The sequence below is a fragment of the Manis javanica genome, chromosome 11 (genome assembly GCF_040802235.1).
Source record: "Manis javanica isolate MJ-LG chromosome 11, MJ_LKY, whole genome shotgun sequence".
Taxonomy (NCBI): Eukaryota; Metazoa; Chordata; class Mammalia; order Pholidota; family Manidae; genus Manis; species Manis javanica.
Window position 1 is genome coordinate 44,034,125 of NC_133166.1, and position 14,380 is coordinate 44,048,504.

The 14,380-nt window shown below is 34.9% G+C and overlaps 1 protein-coding gene across 2 annotated transcripts in view; it reads left to right on the top strand.

Annotated features, from left to right (window-relative positions):
* The window catches only part of LUZP2 (leucine zipper protein 2), a 515,109-nt gene that overhangs the window by 477,315 nt on the left and 23,414 nt on the right, over positions 1–14,380 (top strand). For both annotated transcript variants that reach the window (XM_037027123.2, XM_037027124.2), the window contains exon 10: positions 1,382–1,474. In XM_037027123.2, coding sequence (XP_036883018.2) covers positions 1,382–1,474 — 93 coding nt within the window. The remainder of the gene's footprint in view (positions 1–1,381; positions 1,475–14,380) is intronic.

A 14,380-nucleotide genomic window follows, 5' to 3' on the forward strand; every position in this document is an offset into this window, starting at 1 on the left:
TCTACCTTTTTTTCATTTACTATTCTACTAGTTTTATTAAGTATCTTTGGTTTTTATTTTTATAGAAGTATCATTTTTCTAAGAATATTCCTCTGCTAATGAATGTCTGCCTGTGGAAAACCAGGCCAGTGCTGTACAGAAAGCAACATGCAGAAAACCTGTGTACTCTGACCAGACCAGACCTGAGTGTCTGTTTTAGTGGGTGTTTAAAATCCTCTTTTTCCCCTCCCTGTGATCCACTGAGATTTAAGTTTCAGATCCAAACAAGTTAGTGTTCACTGACTTTAGTTTTTAATCTATACTACAGTAAATGGTACATGTTACTGACCCTCCAAATCCAATTCTTGTGTCTGACGCACAGTAAGTCAATCTCTAACTCACCAGGTTTGAAGCAGAGAAAGCTTTATCATCAGAATGGCAGCCTAGCAAAAAGGTAGCATACCTTTCCCAAATCTGCCTTGTCCCATTGAGCCAACAGATGGGTTATTAAATACTATTGGCAAAGGAATGCGGGGGTCAGAGCAGAAACTGGAAGGACTTGAAACTTCTCAGAGTTATACACCAAACCTGTCTTCTTGGTGCCACCTGGGGGTCCTGATAAGTTTCATGTTGACTCCACATCTGGCAGTGGTTCTATGTGCAACTTGGGAGATTACTGTGGAGAGAGAGCCCTAGTGAAGGTCTAAGCAAATAAAGAAATATGCAGGTTCACACCCTCATAGACTGGTGAATATACAGAATAGGCAAGTCAGCTCTGTCCAAGAAGCACGAATCTGAGTGGATCACTCAGCTTTCTCTAGAGCTATAGAGATATTTACATATTAATTATGGCATACCCTTCCCTGGCCAGAACCCTGGAAAACTGCCCTTTTTGTTTTTTATTTAGTGTTCCTAAGAAGATGAAGTTTAGGATAACATTTAGGGTTTCCAGAGGTAAAAGCATTGCTTGATTAGAGAGGCATTGCAGTGAATATAATCCTCCATGTAAATTACAGTGAGATATTACAAAACATTTTCTTTCTCAAGAAAATAAGGTATATACTTACTATTTCCCAGATATATTTGGGGTTAAAATAAAGATAAAAGATAGGATTCCTGCTTTTTGAGGGACTGGGATACTTAAAATAAAGCTTATTATGCAAAAAATGAAAATTTCCAGAGGGAGAATAATCCCATTGGACATCACTAATATAAAATTGAATAGAATTTATCTTATTTAATTTCAAAGTTAAGCATTTTTAAGGTACAGTTCCAAGGTCTCTGATATATATAAATTTCCATTATATTCTTTACCTTTGAGTGTGATGTTGCTCTTGTATCATATTTTACAATAATCATATGAATCTATTTGCTGATTGAATCTCTCTCTTTCTCTTTCAAGCCTCAAGAAAAGATTCCTGTAAGCAATGAGAGCTCTGAAGCTGAGACAAAAAAGAAAGAATATCTGAGTACTCCTGAGTGCAATTCTCAAAACGTAAGATTAACTTAAAGTGGTTTTAACAACATCAACATGAAAATAAGGGTATACGCATTTTAATCATTCTAGTTCTTGCCATTGAAACTTCATATGTAATATCTACTGTCTAAACATGGTACTTTTAAATTTGAAAAAGCAGGTGTTCGTTGGAGATAAGTGAAGTAGGTGTTCCTTTAGGAAATGTAACCAGACTCTTAAGGAGTGCTATGAACTTGAGTTGCCAGGGAGGTCAGAGGATGACCACATGCTCAGTAACAATGTGCATTCCCACAATCACATGACAGAAAGCTGTTAAAATATTACAAAAAAAAAAAACAGAAAAAAACAAATAAAACCCCAAAAGATGTGATTCCATAGTATTTTCTCCATACAGCAAATAAACCCAGCATTATAAACATAACATTAGAAAAAGGGAGATTCTTAACATGAAAATATGAAACCTGGGAGTTTTTTATTCATAATGTGTATAATGAAATTTTACTTCTAAAAATTTGGCACAATTGCAGATCTTTTATATCTGGATTAGAGAAATATCACAGGACAACAATTGTATTGATCTGTCTCAAAATTAGGTTTCAGTCTGGTAAATAAAGTAGAAAGTGTCTTCTGAAACTATTCATGATTGAAAAGAAACATTACATCCAAGGACAGAAGATAGAATAGAAACGTGAGTTTACCAAGTCGATTTCTTTTTCCTCTATTGGCTACCAAAGTAAATTTAGAAATAGTTATTTCTCAACAATTTTGACTTCAATTTTTTATATAAACATATACCAAAACTATACAATTTAGAATATAATAAGGTTAATGAGAAATAGAAATTAAATACCCTACAGATTACCACTAAAGGAGGAAGAAGTCAACGTTTTGGGTAGGAAGGAACATTTTTGCCGTAGTGTGAAGGACAGATGTGTTTCTGACAGTGTGAGCAAAGGCGCAGAGATAAGAAAATATCAGAATAATATGGCTAGGGGACAGAGTGCAGAAAGTGGTGGGATATGTGCCTAAAAAGTTAATTTGAGACTTAAGTGTGAGGGTTCCTGGATTCCCAAGCTAAGGACTTTAGTTTGAATTAGTGATGTAATTAAAGTTTCAAAGTTTGTATCCAATTAAGTGATAAGACCATTGGCTTAATTTTAAGGACATTGTTTTTATTTCTGTATGTATTTTCATAAAATATTTAAAAATTATGTTGTACACCTAAAACTAATATGTTATATTCCAATTATATCTCAATAAAACAAACAAAAAATCTTGAAAGTTTCTAGACTGCACCCTTATGAGTAACGCTCAGGCTTGATCCTTAAAGGGCCTGCTTTGTGCCCTTGACTTAGGAGGAATTAAATTGCCTTTTTCCTGCCTCTGTACTGATGTGTGTGCCTTGAGCAAATCGTTCTTGTAATGAGGTGACCAAAGCATCTGAAAGGACAAGGAACTGGGACTTTACGAAATAAACAAAAAATGTTCCCATTGGCGGCAAACCTGAAAAGTTCTGTGCTTTTTACTTAGGTTCCCAAAAGTTGTATTCTGGCCTCCTTTTCTTAGACCTGTAGTTTTTACCTCATCCTCGCAATGGTATCACCTGTACACTTCCTATGAAGTACTCTTGCCCAAGAATAACATCAGAAAAATTAGCTCAACATCTTGGTATGTGGGGTCTAGACATTACTTCTCTTTATTTTTTAAAATTCTCCAGGTGATTCTTGTGTGCAGGCTAGTTTCACTAACATTGTAGTTCACATGTAAATAATCAAAAAAACCATGTAGGAAACTTTAAAATTTTTTTAGATATTCTGAAAAATCTCTGAGGAAATTTAAATAAGTAAGACTAAGGGTAACCTGTATATTTTTAACATGGACCTGACAATCTGCTTCCCAATCCGGATGACTCAGAGGCAGAGATGATCTGTGAGCTGTAATTTGGAAACATTGCTTTAGGAAAGATATGATGCCTTTAGTGTATTGTTTAATAATAGATTTTCTGCTACTTGTTATATTTGCATTTTAAAGAGGGCAGTACCTAAATAAGACTGCATAATGGTAGTGATAAAATACTGTACTATGACTTTTGATAGTAGGCATTGATTATCCATCCCAGAATCCGTTGTTTATTATGTAACCATATATAAGATCAGTACTGATGTAGGAATGTGAAACTAATCAGGAAGCTGATGTGTGATTTCATTTCTTGCTAAGTTCTCCATGGGAGAACTAGTGGGCTATCATGACCCCAATTTACAATGCCCAGAATATGATTAATCTTAAGCACGGATAGCTCCTATAGTCCCTTTCTAGGATTCTCCAGTGATAATAAACAAATTCTACCACCTGCTTCCACCTTAGAGGAAGAAGGTGGGAGGATCTTTGGTCTATGAGAATTATTGTTACTCGGCGTATCTAAATTAATCCAGAATATTCTAATTTGTGTTAGATATCATTACATGTATTGCTTCCATTTCAATTTGGCAACATGAAAGTACTTTTATCTTGACTCTAACAAGGTGGACACTCAAGCTTCAATTTGGGTTGCTTTAATTCAAATAAGGTTTCCAAACATAATTTCTTTAAGAAAAGGCAAAATAAATTTACCTCCCTTTCTGGGAAAGAGATTAGTGCATTTTCTGTTGTAAGAAGGATAGTTGTATCATATCAGGCAGAATTCTAGCCTTTGTACTGTCTTTCTTTGGACATTAAGCATGGTTTAAAGTGTGTGGGTGGCATGTTGAAAGGAGTGGATTTATAATGATTAATTTTGTGTCACCATGATTGGGCTAAGGGATGCCCAGAGAGCTGGTAAAACATTATTTCTGGGTATGTCTGGTTGTTTTCAAAGACATTAGCCTTTGAATCAGTAGACTAAGTAAAGAAGATTGGGGCCCAAAAAGAACAAAGAACAAATGCTCTTTCCCTCTTAAAGCTGGTACATACATCTTCTATCCCCAGACATCAGAGCTTCTGAGCTTCAGGCCTTCCAACTCGGAGGCTTACACTCAAATTCTGCACCTCACTCCAGTTCTCAGGCCTTCAGTCTCAGACTGCAAGTCACCATCAGCCCCCTGCTTCTCAGCCCTTCAGAAGCGGACTGAATTATATGGCTTTCCTGGTTTCTGAGCTTACAGAGGACGTATCATGGCTATCTCTTTGTTTATGTCCTATTAGTTCTGTTTCTCTGGAGAGCTCTGACAAATACAATCACTTTTCTATATTTATATTCTGCATGTTTTGTGTATTTTTAAACACTGAGTCTGCTTTTTTATGAAAGACTTCTCTTTAATCAGAGATTAATCAATGCCACTTAGATTTATACAAGGAAAATAGATATTAGTTGTTGAGTTAAATTTTGATCTGAGTACCCTTTACTTGACAAAATTAACATTTGTTTTTTTATTTGTTTTTCTGCTCTATGAAATTCAAAAGTCTAGAAACTACTGAATGAGGAAATTTTAGAAATAGAAAAGTGAGATAAAATAAGAACCTGAATCAAGCCAATAACAAATAATTGAGAGCAAAAAATCAAAAGTATAAAATAAAGAAATCCAGAGGACTTTGTGATCAAGTGAAGACATAGGAATAAATATGAAGTCTTACATGAACCCCAACTTTTATGATGGTTGATTGGGACAATTATATTGTTATTCTCACATAAGCTACACGAAGAGAAATTTTAAATTAACTTTTGTCTATTTACTTCTATTTACTGCAGAAGAGATTCATGCTCTTAATAACTAGAATGAATAAAAATGTGCATTGGAGCAAATTATTTATGCCAAATGTGACAGTTTTTAAAACAGCTTTATTGAGGTATAACTTACATACCATAAAAATCACACATTTTTAGTGTGTATTTCATTCATTAAATTTAACAAGGTATGCAACCATTTCCATCTTGCTAATAAAATCCCACATGCCTTTTTTACAGTTGATCCCTGTTTCCACCTCACCCAGTCCCTTAGTTCTAGCTGTATTAAATAGCCTTTTCTGTAAATTTTATATAAATGTATTATATAATATATGGTGTTTTGCATCTTCTTTCACATAGCATAATAATTTTGAGGTTCGTCCATGTTGTGACATATTCAACAGTCTGTTCTTTTTATTGCTGAAAAGGATTAATTGTATGGTTATAGCACAGTTTCTTTATCCATTCATTAGTAGATAACTTTGGGATTGCTTCCACTTTTTTGGCTAGTGTGAAAAATAATGTTATGAATATTCAGATAAATATCTATGTGTGGACATATGTTTTAATTTCTTTTGAAAAAATAGTTAGAAATGGAATGGACATGGTAAATTTTTCCTTAACTGTTTAAGAAATGGTTTTCCAAAGTGGCTGCACAGTTGTGTGTCCTAATCAGCAGTGTGTAAGAGTTCCAGTTTCTCCACATCTTTGTCACCACTTGTTATTGACTAATTTTTATTTAAGAAGAAAAACCTAGTATGTAAAGTCAAATTTCATTCCAGGTTTCATTGTTCATTTCCTAATAGTTAATGATATTGGGGGTATTTTCATATACTTATTCACAAATCATATGTTTTCTTTGGTAAAATGTCTACTCAAATATTTTCCCCAGGTTTTTCTTGGGTTGTTTGTCTTTTTACTATTGAATAGTAAGATTCCTTGTAGATTCTGGATATAAATCTTTTACCAGATATATGATGTAAAGAAATTTCTCTTATTATGTTTCTTACCTTTCCATTTGTTTAATGTTGTCTTTTAAAAAATAATAGATGTTTTTGTACAGTTTTAGATTTACATAATACATGAAGAACAGTACACAGAGTTGCATATAGCAGCCAGCTGTTTTTCTATGACTGATTTCTAGTTTAGTTTTCTTACAGTCTGATGGCATGCTTTACATTTGTTCAGGTGAGTTTTATGTCCCACCCTACAGTCTGTCTCGGTGAATGTTCCATATGACCTGAAGAAGAATGTGTATTTTACTCATTTGATGAAATAGTCTGTAAATGTCAATTAGATCCAGTGGATGTATGGTGTTGTTCAGGTCAACTATATTCTTACAGATTTTCTGCCTGCTTGTTCTGTCAGTTACTGATAGAATGTTGAAGTCTCCATCTATAATAGTGGATTGGTCTAATTCTATCAAGATTATTTGTTTTTTCCTATTGAGTTGTTTGAGTTCCTTATATATTTTGAATATTAACTGCTTATCAGATATGTGGTTTGAAAATATTTTCTCCCACTCTGTAGGTTGCCTTTTCATTTGTTGATGAAGCTTTTGAGTTTGATGCACTCCTGCTTGTTAATTTTTACTTTTCTTGCTTGTGCTTCTGAGATCATATCCATGAAATTATGGCTGAGACAAATGTCAAGGAGTTTTTTTCTGTTTTCTTCCAGGAATTTTATGGTTTTAGGCTTTATACTTAAGTCTTTAATGCATTACAAATAAATTTTTATGCATGGTCTAAGATAGGGGCCCAGTTCATTATTATAATATAGTTTGAAATTAGGAAATGTGGTGCCTTTAGTTTTGTTCTTGTTTCTCAAGATCGTATTGCCTATTCAGGGTCTTTTGTGATTCCATATGAATTTAGGATTGTTTTTCTTTTTTCTGTAAAAAGTGCTATTGGAATCTTGATAGGAATTGCATTGAATCTATAAATGGCTTTGGATAGTATGGAAATTTTTACAAAATTTATTCTTCCAATTCAAGAAAATGAAATAACTTTCCATTTATTTGTGTCTTCTTCAATTTCCTTCATTTTTGTCCTATAGTTTTCAGTGTATAGATTGGTCACCTCTTTAAATTTATTCTTAAGTATTTATTTGATTGTTTTAGATCTTGTTGTAAATGAGATTGTCTTCTTTATTTCTTGTTCAGATAATTCATTGTCAGTGTGTAGAAAGACTATTAACATTTGTATGTTAATTTTGTATACTGCAATGTTACTGAATTTGCTTTTCAGTACTAACAGATTTTTTGTGGAGCTTTTAGGATTTCTGTATATAAGATCACATTATCTACAAGCAGACAGTTTTATTTCTTTTCTGATTTGGTTACCTTTCATTTCTTTCCATCTCCCGATTGCTCTGGTTGAGACTTCGAGTAATATGTTTAATAGGAGTGTTGACAGTGAGCACCCTTTCCTTGTTCCTGATCTTAAAGGAATCATTTTCAAACTTTCACCATTGGGTGTGATGTTATCTGTGATATTGTTATATATGGCCTCATTTCGTTGAGGTTTGTTCTTTTTATATGCAACTTGGATTGTAGATGGGCAAAGCTACTGGCTGGAATCTCTGCTTGGGCTCTGCTGCATGCAGGACTATAATCTGCTAAATTCTGAGGGCTGGTTACTGTAAGCCTCACCCCTTCTCCATCTCTATCTGATCCCTAGATGTCAAACCCTACATACTCCATAACTGATCCCCCTAAATCGGGACCTGAGTAGACCTCCCAATAGTCATCCTGCAATCCTGGGGTAGCTGGATATCCACCTTGGGCTTTCTTTTTTCCGCTGGAGAAATTGTAGTCTCAGAGGAGCCCTCTTAGTACAGCATTGGGCCGGTTTAGGTGAGGAGCAGAGCAGACAGAGTGTAGCTTCTCCTCTTATTTTCTAATTACTTTACCTCCTCTTACCTTCTCAGTCCCTGTGATCAAGGGGTCATCTTGTCAGTTACAATAGAAAAGCGTGTTGGAATTTTGACAGAGATTGCATTGAATCTGTAGATCAAGACAGGGTAAATTGTCATCTTATGATACTGATTCTTCTAGTTCATAAACATGGGCTGTCTCTTCATGTACTTACATCTTTTAAAATTTCCTTCAGTGATTTTTTACAGATTTTCAGCATACAAGTCTTGGACTTCTTACTTTCTTTATTCCTAAAGTTTGTTTTTATGTTATTATGAATGGAGTTGTTTTCTTAATTTTATTTCCAGATTATTAATAGCTAACATAGAAATGCAATTATTTTTTGTATATTTGTCTTGTATGAGACTAAGGAATTTTGAGTGACTGTGAGCTGAGTCAAACTGTGATGAGATTTTCAAAATAACTACCTGAAGTTGCAATGTTGATTCCACATAATTATGATGCTATATCCAGAATAAGGAAGATAAATACCGTATCTAACTTTGCTTATCAGTCAAGACTGGTAAAGTATGTTCCATTCTAGAAATGACACTTCTTGCTTTGACAATGACAAATGGAGTGTGTCTACTAAAGCTTGAAGTGGAAGGCTAAAGAGGAAGGTCAAAGTTTAATGCTGGTTAGTTTAATTTCTGCTTCAATCAATTACTGGATATGCAACCATGAACATTTAACCCCCATTGAGGCTCATTTTCCTCCTCTGAAAAAAAGAGATAAAAATCTCTTACCTTGTATAGCTTATTCAAAGGATCCAATGAAAGAGCCCAGTTTAACACTTACTATGCCATTGATACACAGAAGGCCCTCAATAATTATTACTTTCCATTCCTTTATGCAAAGCTATGCTTCTCACTTAAAATTTCAATAAATATTTTTGGATTAAATATTTCAATTAATTTCTCAAAAGAGAAAACTTTTACAAGATGTCGAAAGCAACCATAAACACTATAATTTGAAATAGGGAGTAGTCTTTATTGTTACTTTACAGAGCAGATCCTGACACAGCTTAATGAGACAGCTGTGTGAAGGAGAATATTCAATCAAATATAAAAATGGATTCTTCATGAAAAGTATATGAAAATAGACTTAGCGCCTGGAGGACATACTGTATTATATGACTGAAGAATGAAAAATGACCATCCTGGGGTTATCATGTTAACATCTCTTCCAGTTCCAGGATTCTGTGATCATTGGTGACCTCAGTGAGAATTGATTGGAGCACATGCAATGTCTTAGTGAATCAGTAGCAAAAGTGATGCCTTTTGATTCCTGTTGGTCACACCTGAGACTAAATAATACAGTAGAGAAACCCTAGAAATTACATAAAACCTAGATCTGAATGTCAACTTTGCTGTTTCCTAACATGTCACTTTCACAAGTGATTTTATTATTCAGATCTCTTATCTATATAATGTAAGTAGATAGTTTTCAAACTTTGGCATGCCTATGAATTACCAGGTCCACCTGTAAAACTGCTTATGCTAAGGCTCCACTCTCCCAGATTATTAATTAGTAGATCTGGGGTACAGCCCAAGAATGTCTATTGTTTTAATAAGCCCATCTAGATTTTCTTCTGTCATTATTTCTTGTTAAACATTGGAGAAACTCTAATGTTGATTTCTTGTAGGTTTATCATGATGATTATATATAATAGATATTAAATTAAACAAAGTATTCAATTATATCAAAGATGTCCTTATTTGTTCATTCTAAAAAAATGGCTCTGCAATTTTAATATTCAATATGTCAGTATCTTCTGTGGTCAAGGTTCCAAAGTTTGAATTAGAGATCATGCTTAGTCTTTGGTATCTTTGTGGATTCATTCCACTTATTCTCCTTAGGAAAATGCCTCTGGATTCTTTGGCTTCCTTTAGTAGATTTAGAAAACTCAAAATGGATTAACTAAGGCTTAATAGCATATTGAACTATCAATTTGGGGTATGTTTAATTTACACTGAAAGCAGCTTTACTTAAGTGATAATATTGGATTCACATGGAGAAAGCAAAGGATATACCTACTTTATCCCATTTTCCTGCAGTTTGCAAATGTGTCTCATATTGTTTAATAGCATATCAAGAATTAAAGACATTGAGCATTTTGTTGGAATTTTCACTTAGGGATTAAGACAATGCTCAATGTAAATGTGTTTTACAATGTTTCTGACTCCTATAGGTAGCAAATATTGAATTTTTCTTAGTTTTCTGAATAAATGAAAAGTGGCAATGGCTTATGTTTAACAATGAGAGCACTTGCTCAGTTTCTTGCCATTACACCTGCTTGCAAGTCCCTGACCAAAGGGCATTTATTTAACAGCAAAGTGTTGTCTAAGAAAATGAGAGGAGAAAATGTACATAAAATAAACCCTAGAGCTGTGAGTAGAAAATGATGCACTTTTTCATGTTAAAGCAATATTGGAAGAGATTTAAGAAATCATAGTTCACTGTTAATATTCAGTATTCATTGTGTGATATTTGATGGCCCTAATGAGTTGTTGGCAGATGCTTGTAGTTAAAAATCTTCCTGGGCATGTCATGCCTGCTGTGATTGGGCTGAGAGACCACACACCATTGTCATTCTCGTCTACACTGTATCAAATCATCTGAAGAGGTGAGCTTCATACAAGGCATTCTTCAGGTGCTACTGTGGTAATTTTCAAGAAGGAATAGATGTGCCTCCAGATAATGCAGGAATGTAGATAGTTTCCTAAGGTTTTCAGAACAATTTTCTGTTATTCACACTAGATGTAAGTCTCCATGTTTATCCTCCTATAACACCTTAAAGTATACAAAGATGTGAACTTAATTGTGATTTCTTATCAGAAATCATATAGAAACCTTAAGAATAATGGTTAACTTAATAATTTGATACATAAAAGAAACCCAATAACCATGCCAGTGTTTAGTATAAGGATTTTGGCCAAACAGTGATATGCAAAAACAAAGCTTAATCTGGTCCCTAATTCTTTGACACCTCCTATTTTACCTGAAAGGTAAATAATGGCTTCTTTATGTGGCCCCTAGTGCTTGGTTTATACAAATTTTATCCTGTATCACAATCCATCTTGCATGTTGATTATTTGTATAAGGTTTTCATTTTGCATTAGATAACAGTTTGAGGACAGGGAATATAAAAAAGTGGTATTTCCTTCAGTGCCAAGCAAAATGTTCTTCTTAATAGATGCTCGTTAATATTGCTCCAAAGCTACAAAGTTAAACAGGGCTAAATTTTTCAAAATTTAACTGTTTCATATGGAGGATGAAGAAAGTAAGGTTGAGTGAGGAATGTGACTTGCCCAGAGGTGCCTGGTTAGGGAAGATGGGTATCAGACCCTGCCTGCCCTGCCCTCTCCATTACCATTTCTCTAGCAACTGCATCTGGGGCTATCACCTTGGTTCAACATTACATTTTCAATCTTTAAATTTCTTGCTTTCCAGTTTCTACCTTTTGATTATTAAAATAGTAGTAAAATATTCTGCAATAAATACAATTCCATTTTATACAGAAAGTTGGCATCACAGAAAATTTAGTCAAAGTGCTCTCATGTTTCTAAGTAACAAGGTACTGAACTCCATTTTTTCTCCTTTATAATATCCTCAAAATCATGCTCATCTTTAGCCTCCAGCCTGCCCCATATCTTAATTAAGTATGCAGAATCAACTGGACTTTTATACCTGTCAGAGATATTTTTTGTTGATAGAATTTCACATTGCTCAATTATGCAGTTGCATTCATTATTTTTAGTTCTTTCAATGTTTTAGAAGGTCAGAAGAGATAAAACTAAAACTAACCTCTCTTACAAAGTAGAACCAAGTGTTTAATATCCATAACAAAATTAAAGTAAGCAGCAGTGTTAGAGATATAAACTCAAAGAAGACTTCAAATGAATCTTTGCTAAATCATTCCATCTGCTTTAAATCTTAAAATATTATTATTCATTTCTGAGAGAAGGAATAGAGTGTAATATAAAATAATCAAAATGCAAAGAAGCCATTCCCTTTTTGCAGGCTATTAGTGATTGTTAATTCTGTGGTAATTTTTGTCAAATTAATGTTTGTCATTTAGAGCCCTGGGGTATTGGGTGGTGAACCAACATTCACGAAGGATCACAAGGAAAGAAATTGAAAGAGAAAAGTCCCTTACTCACCAGTCCTGGAGGAGGTACAAGGCCCACCTGGCTGAGCTGCATGGAGAGGTGAAGGCAGGTGCTGGCAGAGATGGAGCAGTAGGACCTGGGGCATGTGCCTTTTTTAGGGTCAGGGGTAGAGGGCTATGAGATTAGGCTAGTCTGATTGGTCAATTCAAACCAAAAAGAGCAGGGATTTTGGTAAACTCTAACTGGCAGGGGGAAAAGAGGCGTTCATGTCCCATCAAAGGGCCCAGAAGTAGAAGGACCTGGAAGGCAGGATAGAGGCTGATCACCAGGAGCACTGGGGAAATCACAGCAGGAACTCGGACTTCCTCATGACTCTAGGCTGTCATCCAGGGCATGCCCTGGTGGGAGGAGCTGTTGTCAGTTCCAAGCCCCTGCAGGCCTCTTAGCCACACAAAATAAATGCCAAGGTAGCAATATTATGGAGAGTTATCTAAACTTTTTAAAGTGCCTTCTTGAAAAGGTCATTCTAAATATACAGCTTTATTTTCATAATGTCTAAATAGGATATTTGCATTGAAGCCAAAGATGTGCATGTATCATAATGAAAACCTCTGCATCATCTAAATCCCTAAATTAGGTTACATGGACTGACCTGATGGTCCTGTCAAGGATTCTGCCTTGAGGAGGAAAAACAAATAAACAGAAAAAAAAATTGGAAAGGGCATCTTCCAAGGCTAAGGTTGCTCAAGAAGGATAGTTGGTCAGTTAATGAGACGCTTTTCTTGCCATGTTAAATCATAAGCAGAAAAGGATGAGAGAGAGAGAGAGAGAGAGAGGAAGAACCACAGATCTGGAAAAAAAATCACAGCAACAAATCCTTTGCCAATGTCAAGATTTTCTAATGACCAGAGTCAGTATGTTGACACCAGGGTTGTAAAATTATCAGTGTTTTTATTCTCATCGGATTCAATATTTATTGACAGCATACAGACATTTTGATTGAAGGAATGGAAGGCTAAGGAGAAAAGGAAGGATTGAAACTAAACTAAACTGAGCAACTAAAATGTACAGGATACTCTATTAGCAACCATTATATATCTTTATATTTAATCAAATTCTTCCAACAACCTTTTCAGGGAGGTAATAGTTTGCCTACGTTACAGATAAAGTATCAGGACCTCAGTAAGATTTTCCCAAGGTCACGCAGCTAATAAGAGCTAAAGAAATTGTCATCTGGGAGGAGCTAACTCTTCACTCCATTCACCTAGCCAAGCTGCCTGCATTATTCCATTTCCTGTCAATGTCAAAATTTTTGATGTAACCATCATTATCTACATTTTACAAAAGAGGGAAAAATGAGGTTAAGTAGCATTATCCCAACATCATTCCACTGGCAAGTGCTGGCCTGTAATGAAGTTTTTAACAGTACAGAGATGTAGAAAACTGACATTGAATAAAGGGTCAAAAAATAAAATGTTAGTGGATTTTCCATGAAGCAATCTTTCTCCTCTAACAATTTCTTTTGACAGAGGATCCTTTATGGGTGTTTAATATTAAAATGTTCTTTCTTTTCTGAAATATTGCTGAAATATAGCACGGTGTTTGGTTTTTGGTTTATTTGTTCTAATGTCAAAATTTGACACTGACTATCCCAATGCTTACTGTTGGTATTTATTCTTCTGTAAATATCAAAGGCCAGAAACCCCAGGGTTTGTAGTACCACACTGTCACAGATAGTAGGAGATGGAGTGGGGACTCAAATTCACTTACATGTGACTCCAAAGCTGTTATCTCCACATTAAATGGGAGTCTTGACCATGGAATACCCCAGTATTACCGTCTCCTCACCTTGCTGTCATTGTGTGTTGTTCTCCATGCACAGAGGTAAATAATTAGCATGTTTTGTCTAAACTCCATAGTTTTGTTGGCACTTTGCCTATTTTTATGGCCATAATATAACATTTGGTGAGATGGCACTTCATTGCCCAAAAGCACAGAAACAAACTGGTTGTTCTGAGGTGTTGGTGTGTATGTGTATGTGAGAGAAACAGTATCATCTCTTCATAAAGATGCATTCATGGCTCATCCCATTTCATGATTTACAGACCCAGCTGTGCTCCTCTCTAGGTCTCCTATACAACTGATACAGGTGGGCTGCATATTGAAACAGCTGAATTTGTGCATGTTTTCCTGATCAA